Raw genomic sequence first — 7,762 nt, forward strand, 5'->3', positions numbered from 1 at the left:
TAATGTTGCAATTACGCACTTCTTCTACAGTCTTTATCCAATTAATATGTCACTCAAGTCGGGCTCTGAAAGCTCTGTCAGTCAAATGATGGTTTGAAGTGTTGTGTGTGTGTGTGTCTGTCTGTCCGTGCACATATATATAAACACTTCTATGTATGCATATACACATATCTGACCTTAGGAATCCTAAACAATGAATGCTGTTGCTTGTGTGTGTGCCTGAGCACACTGCCTACACATAAGAGCATACTTATTTATGTGCACACACACATAAACATTTTTCTGTCTGGTGTATTAGGGTGAAAACCCAACTGAGCATTGATGTATAATATACATCAATATCAATATTATACACTTACACAACAACGCTTTCAATTTCTCAAAGATGATAATGAACTGCATTTATTCCTAGTATACTAGTAGCAACAAGTACCAAAGTTTCACACCACCCTTTCCATTCAAAACAACAAACCACAAAAAAGCTACATTTTGGCATTTTGGCAGGGTTGAATATGACTATTTAAAAGTATATATGACCAAAGAGCTGAAAGTAGAGATCTACATTCCAGTTATCAAACATATAATCATGTACTGAAAGAAACCAGGGGCCAGTTGTACTTTAATTGAACTTGTTATCTAATTTAGAAAGGTTTACTTTATATGACTTTCCTGTGTACATTTTTGAGTAATTCCTAAATGATGTTTGTACTCTCATCATTGGTGTGTGTGTGTGTGTGTGTGTTTCTACTTGTTGATGTGTGTGCATGCATGCGGTTTTTGTGTCCGTGCGTGTGTGTAATTAGGTCGATGCTGTAATTGTCTCTGCAGAGATTGTGCTTGCAGTGGGGCGGGCCGCTCTGTCAGTAGGCCCCCAGAAAGATAGATGTCCTCCAAGAAAGGCAGTCTGAGGAGATTAGAGAGGAGCGTAAAGCCTGAGACTCTCAGTTGGGAACAGAATCACAGAAAAAAGTTTTACAGGAATGTGGATGTGCCACTTTCAGCACGTCCAGGACTCCAGTTAGTGACAGTGTTACTATTTGTTTCACTTATTACAAATAACATTGTGGTTTTAAAAAACAAAAAACACAGATTATTTATGTGTTGAGAATGGTTTAACACGATGTGCAATAACAAAGTCCCTATGATCAAAATAATCCCATTATAGACATTAAGTGGCTTATTATCAATAATAATCAATAATAAATAGTTTTGTAACAATTGTTTGATTGTTTCAGAGTAGATGTCCACTTTCTTTCAAATACTTTTAACCAGTGTGCTCAGGTGTGAGTTAAGTAAGACATTAAAGACTTAAATGGGAGTTTATAGTAACATCATGTGGTATGTTGTATTTTAGGTGGCAAAAGTGAATCCCAAAGACAGCAGCTACCTGCTGAGGGATGACTTCTACAAGCACGTGCAGAGGGATTGGCCAGGACACAGCGAGGAAGAGAGGCAGCTGATCAGCAGGCTGTTGGCCAGGTGGGTTTATTTTAATATCTCCTCCACATCTTCTTCTCTTGGTCACACATATCTCAGGTGCTAATCAACACTTGGAAACAGAAGGTGCCTGTACCTGTCACACTAACAAGCTGCTTCATTCATGCTCAACTTTATTCGTTCTCTTGTAAATCCACAGAACTTTGCAGTGACATCTGTTAGATGTAGTTTTGAAATTGGTACTGACAATATGTTTTTTGTCTCATCTGCAAATGTCCCTGTTCTATCTTCCTGTTTAACAGGAAGTTGCAGCCGCATATCAGCCACCAATCGAGAAATCTTCAAGCAAATGTGTCGATACTGAAGACCCCAGAGGATACGACGCTACATCACAGCACAGCAAAAAATCCTGCAGTGGTAAATGGACATATTGTGTAAAACTGTATTAGTCTGTGTGTAACATACAGTATGTTTCTATATATGTATATGTAAATAAATTAGTATATATTATACGTTGGCTTGTTGGTTTTTGATGACTGCTTTTTTTACATGGTATGAGTGAAGTCAGTTAGTAAAAGTTGTGAATGGTATTTTGTATCTGTTGCAGATTGTTTCTGTGGTTCTGTAAGGAAATATGAATGCATGATTAGAGTAATAAATCTTAATTTCTCTCTTTTTCTTCTTCCTTTCCCAGAAACGCCCTGTGCCTTTTGACTCGCCGGAAAGGCTAGCTGTTAAGAGACAAAGACTTGCAGACCAGAGGTTGCAACAGCAGCCGACAGTAAACGGACTCTTAAACAATAAAGGACACAACATTGCAACTCCTACCCTTAACCCCAGTTTCCACACAAAGACTGAGTTTCAACGGACAAGTAACCATACTGGTAACCAAAATGGCTTACCAGGGGGCCACAATGGAGTTCCTCTAATGCACAGCACCTCTGACACACCTGTGGGAGAGCAAGAACCCAAAATAAGCAGCCACCAGCCACCGCAGGTCAACTCTAACTGCGCTCACCAGCAGCTCGCCAACAGCCAGCACAGGAAGAAGAAATCTAAAAAGCACAAAGACAAGGAACGAGAGAGGTTAAAAGACAACAAGGGCAGCGAATGGTTAGAGACGAGTCCTGATATCAAGCAGAACCCGGACAAACTTGACAGTAAGGCTCCTTTTTATGTTGATTTTTCTTGTGAATGATGTTAGCATCCATTCGTCTTATACTGTTTGATCACATCCTGGAACCAGCACAGTGACGAAGATGGTGAGTCTAGGCGGATAAACATTTTCCTTCTTTTGACTTGGAGGAAGTTTGGAGATGTCACTTTATTGCTTATTATATGGCAGTGGCTCCATCTCCAAATGCTGTTGAGCTGTTGTTTCTCCTCAACAACTGCAATAACAGGTTAACCACACATACTATGAGCTGATGACCGATGGTTATAATGCGTGAGGTCTCTCTGTGCGACCATTTTGCCAGTATTATCTCATAAGCACATCTGTTTGCTCCCTTAAGCTCCCTCTCTTGAGTCCTCAGTGTTTTATGTGGCTGATTGACTCAACAACAGCCCGGGCAGTGCTTCAGGTCTCTAAGCTAACATGTCTCCTGATACCCACAAGCTGTTAGCAAGTCTGCACAGAGGCGGCCAGGCACACGCGGAAAACAAAAACACATTGCTTAACATTCAAACAATGACAAAGTGCATTGACTCAACTCTTTTTCTTTATCTGGTGCCTTTATTCCAGATCCTGACATCACAAACGCTGTGGCCTCTGAGGAGAAGCCGGATTATGTGCTGTGAGTATGAACATATTTTTAAATGATTTTGTTGTGATTGTTCCATGTGCTATCACTCGGCGTAGTTTCCTTTTAACACATTTAAGAAATAATACTGGCTGTTAAAATATGTGTTAAGTGGGCTTAAATATGCACGTGTGACAATCCTTGTTACAGCTAACTTGGCCTTCTTACGAGATAGCAGGCAACTTTATTTTTTCATTTATTGCTATTGTTTGTTGTGTATGGTAGCAGCATTACAGTGTGGTTATATGCTTCCACCTTGTGTCAAAAAAGATGTACTACACAAATAGAAAAGAAAAGCAGGATTTGAGGAAATGGCCTCTCTTTGCAAAATATTAAAAGGTAATAGTGAATGAAAACATGTGACTAAAATCTATCTGCAAGGTAACATTCCTATGTATGTTTTAATCTGTTGCATAAGTCCATGGCCATGATGATTAGTGCCTGTATATCATCACCCTCTAACTCTATAAGTGTTTGTCTTTGTGTCTCCTTGCAGCACGTACGGCACCATCATGAGTTTGGAGCAACGGCAGAGGTACCAGGAGGATTTTTGTGCAGAGTATGATGAATACAAAGACCTCCACTCTCGGATCGCCACCATAACTCACATGTTTGTTCAGCTAGGATCCAAGATCAAAAGCTTGTCCCCTGGCACGCAAGAATATAAGGTACATATATACACAACTAGATCTGATATGAAATGCTAAGGTGTTATTTTATGCAGGTAAATTAATATTTAGCCTACAATTTAATGATCTGTATTTTGTACCATGTAGATAATGGAAGACCAAATACTAGAAAAGTACAACAAGTATCGGGAGGTAAGTCAAACATTTAAATGGTCTAAGTTATTTTGTTGTTTACTGTTTCATCTCTTTAAAGAAATCATGCACAGATATTTTTTATGCAGTATCACATCTAACATGTAAAGAGACTTAATTTAAGCAGAAACCTTAAGTGATATTGTTTTTTTTCCCTACCAATATTTTTATATTGACCTATAATTTACACTGGTACGGAATTATTGTTGGCTCCAGTAGAATAATTACCTAGTACATTACCACAATGAATCGAATTAACTGTAATTAATGATTTTTATTTAAGGATTTATACAATATCTTTAAGTAGAGTGAACATTCCTACTATCATAGTTATTATTATTTGAGTTCACTTCATTTTGATGATATTCACTTTGAAAGCAATATGGATTACAACTGTAAAATGTTCAAACATGTCTTAAAGGGAAAGTTACTTTCATCAAGTCCCCAGTAAGACAAAATGACAAATTAATACCAAGTGCTAAGCAGCAGAAAGTTGTGGAGATATCTACTAAAAAGTCATGAGCGTGCTTATTTAAAATGTTTTTTAATGTAGAGATGTAGACCTTGTCATCAAATGTTACAATTGTCCTGCACTTTGGTCCATTTATTTCCACCTTCACAAGGGAATATATTTTTGTGAGTAGTGTGAAAACCTTTTATTAAAATGCTTTCTCCTCCCTTCACAGAAGTTCCCTGGATACCGGGAAGAGAAGAAACGGTGCGAGTATCTCCATGAGAAGCTTTCCTACATCAAACAGCTCATCATAGACTATGACGTCTCACAGGCCTCTTCATAGCATCGGCTCTCCGTCCGCTTTATCAGTTTTTTTTATATGGAACTCCCGTCTTTGCATAAACAACATAGGTGTCCAACGAAGCGTTTTTATTGAGAGTGATATAAAAGGTTTTGGATGAAACTTCAGACATCAACACGGCAAGCTCCTGTGAGGATCACAGATGATACTGGGAGCACTAATGATATAAATCAATAGCAGATTCCAGTCTGGTATTTGTAAGTCTATTTGTTTTAAAGTTGTCATTTTTTAACAGATATTTGTTGATGTAAAAAGTCCAAGAAAGAGGAAAAAAAAGTCTTGGTACTAATGAGATCTTGCCATCACAGACAAAAACTAGTTAAAACCAGTTTCAGTGTAAGCCATTTTCTTGGAAATATGTAAAAGGTAGCAAATATGACTTTAACTTATTCACTTTGTTTCTGACACTTGTTAAGTCAAACATTGCTTCAGGCAAGTTTTCCCCTTTCCTTTTCTATGAAGTTCAAAATGCAGCGTAAAAAAAGCAAGTGCTTTTCAATTGCATAACAAAGTTGCCTCATTCATGATACATGATTGAAGCAGCCCCAGCAAAAAAAACCAATTTCAAGTCCTTTCATCTCAGATTCAACATTCACGTCTTATTATGCAAATGTATTGAGATAATTCTACGTGTTCCTAGTGCAATTTCCCTTAATGATTCAGGCATTTATCAGCATGTTTCTATCAGTTGATGCATTAGCAACATCTAGGAAGAAATAGATTTAGTATTGGCACAAGGGAAATAATCTCACCCCTTGGCACAAGGTAATCATTTAGGATATCTTGCAATACAGTGGTCCTGACATATTGGACACTAAATTCAAATCCTTAACATACCTGCTGTCAACCGCTGAATCCAATGAGATAAAACTGGAAAATATTAAAATAGCTGCACATACTCGTACGTATGTACTGTAGAACCAGTTGCAATACAGTACATTGAAGTATGTCTCCCAAATGCACTTGCGTTTAAAGTATTTATTTACCCCACCCCATTCTTTTGAAAGACTGGTAAAGGGACCAAAATGCTTGGCCGTGATGGCTGTTGCAATAATTTGGTGAGGAAAGAGGATTTTCCTCCCCAAAGCCATTACTGAATCAATCAGGCAGGTTAATCAGGCGCCATGTCTACTTTAAAGTATTTCAAAACAGTGGAGAAAAAGAAAGTGTCTTTCCCTCTCAGATTTTGTCTTCTACCTTCTTAGAACTACTGATGTATTTATTTTAAGCCCTCTTCCTCCGCTCTGTGTTGTTGGCCTCCTCAGCTTGAAGCGTCAGGTCTCGTTAGATCAAAGTGTTTCTATCCAAGCAGCTGGGGGAGCGAGGTGGGAGAGGCTGTGAATAGATCAAAGGTCCGTGTTGTATGTTTTGTCTCTGTCTGACCCGACAGAGTTGTGGAGAGTGACTGAGTTAAAGCTGCTCCAAAGTCCTCTAAATATTCATGTCGAAATGGCAACAAAAGGCCTCGGCCCCTTTAACATATGTTCCCCCGGCCGAACACTTGAGCTGTGTCTGAAATTGTTCACTTCCTCACTATAAAGAAGAAACTGTATCACACACAAAGCATGGTGGTATGTTACCTATTTGTTCACATTGTATTGCACTGTTAGATTATTTAAGAATTCAGACAGCACTACAGAACTAAATTGGGGACTTTGTAGTGGACACTGAATGATTTCAGAGTCAGCCCTAGATATTCGGTCTTCAGGGAAACATGGAGCCATATTGGTAAAGATTTTACATAAGCATTTTTGGTACTTGTGTATTTTAAAACACTAGCCTGGAGGGTTTTCTATCCTTCAGTTTCCAGTAAATAATCAGTGCCCATTCTTTGCACTTAACCCAGTCTGAAGAAAGGGGAACGACAGGCGGATAAAATTTCCACTACGATTGTAATCGTTCACCGTGGTTGCAGTTTTTGTACTGAATGTTATCACGCAGACAATGACGTAGAAGCCTTAAGATTACACTTTTTACAGGACAAATCTTCAAACTGCCAATATCAACAAGGAGTCATTATCCACACACATCTGTTCTCTGCCTTATATTATCGTTAGCTGTTACATTTAAACCTGTCTTAGCCATTTCAATGTTCAAATGGATGCCAACAGTGGCTTTGTCACACGTCAGAATATTACTTTCTGGAGGAAATGTTTCATAATGTAATTTTAAAATTGTTTAGTGCACAGTTTCATTGGCTATGGTGGCATAGCTTACTCATCAGTTGCATTTGTAATCGTTGTGGTACTCTGTTTATCATCATCATCTCTGAGATATATGCTCAGGTATTTATCATTAGGAATATCACTTTGGTGTGATATGCGGCTGATATTCCTATTGACATCCCATCTAAATATCATCTTGATTGGAAGACTGTCTTATGTGATATTTAAAGCACACAAAAAATCTATTGTTAATAACAATACTCAATCACTTTCAGGTAGTGGGCGGCAATTATGAGAAGATTTCAGGGCGAAAATGGTATATTGTCAAGCTGTTGATTAAAGACCATAATTATCTGTTGGTTACTGAGTTTGATGGAGATCATAATTAGATTGGGGTTATTGAGTATGATGAAAGAATCACTGGTCTTGAAGACAGAATATTTCTTAAAAAGTCGCTAAATTAATTTTATTTATCTTGTCTTAATCACAAACTTCAACAAAAGGTTCATAAGGCGTTCTGTTTTTTGGACTGGTGCTGGATATTTACAAGGCACCAGTGTGTACTGTGCAGTAGGTGTTTTTATGTACCACGTACCTGCTGAAGGGAAAGCCTCATCTTAGTCACAGAGGAGTCAGAAGAGAGTATGCACTATGGACTACGTTTTACAAATGTATACTTTCTCTTTTTCTGTTGTGCAAAGTTCAAAAGAATAAAAACATCA

The 7,762-nt window shown here is 38.1% G+C and overlaps 1 protein-coding gene across 1 annotated transcript in view; it reads left to right on the forward strand.

Annotated features, from left to right (window-relative positions):
• Window positions 1-7,762, forward strand: part of LOC118321107 (RNA polymerase II elongation factor ELL-like) — a gene marked incomplete in the record, with an annotated part of 28,926 nt that extends 21,164 nt beyond the window's left edge. The window contains 7 exon segments of the mRNA XM_035652299.1: window positions 1,355-1,479; window positions 1,740-1,854; window positions 2,132-2,597; window positions 3,182-3,233; window positions 3,736-3,907; window positions 4,016-4,060; window positions 4,747-7,762. Of these exon segments, the coding sequence (XP_035508192.1) occupies window positions 1,355-1,479; window positions 1,740-1,854; window positions 2,132-2,597; window positions 3,182-3,233; window positions 3,736-3,907; window positions 4,016-4,060; window positions 4,747-4,857 (1,086 nt within the window).

Source organism: Morone saxatilis, unplaced genomic scaffold (genome assembly GCF_004916995.1).
Source record: "Morone saxatilis isolate NCDOM2014 unplaced genomic scaffold, NCSU_SB_2.0 Contig11, whole genome shotgun sequence".
Lineage (NCBI taxonomy): Eukaryota > Metazoa > Chordata > Actinopteri > Moronidae > Morone > Morone saxatilis.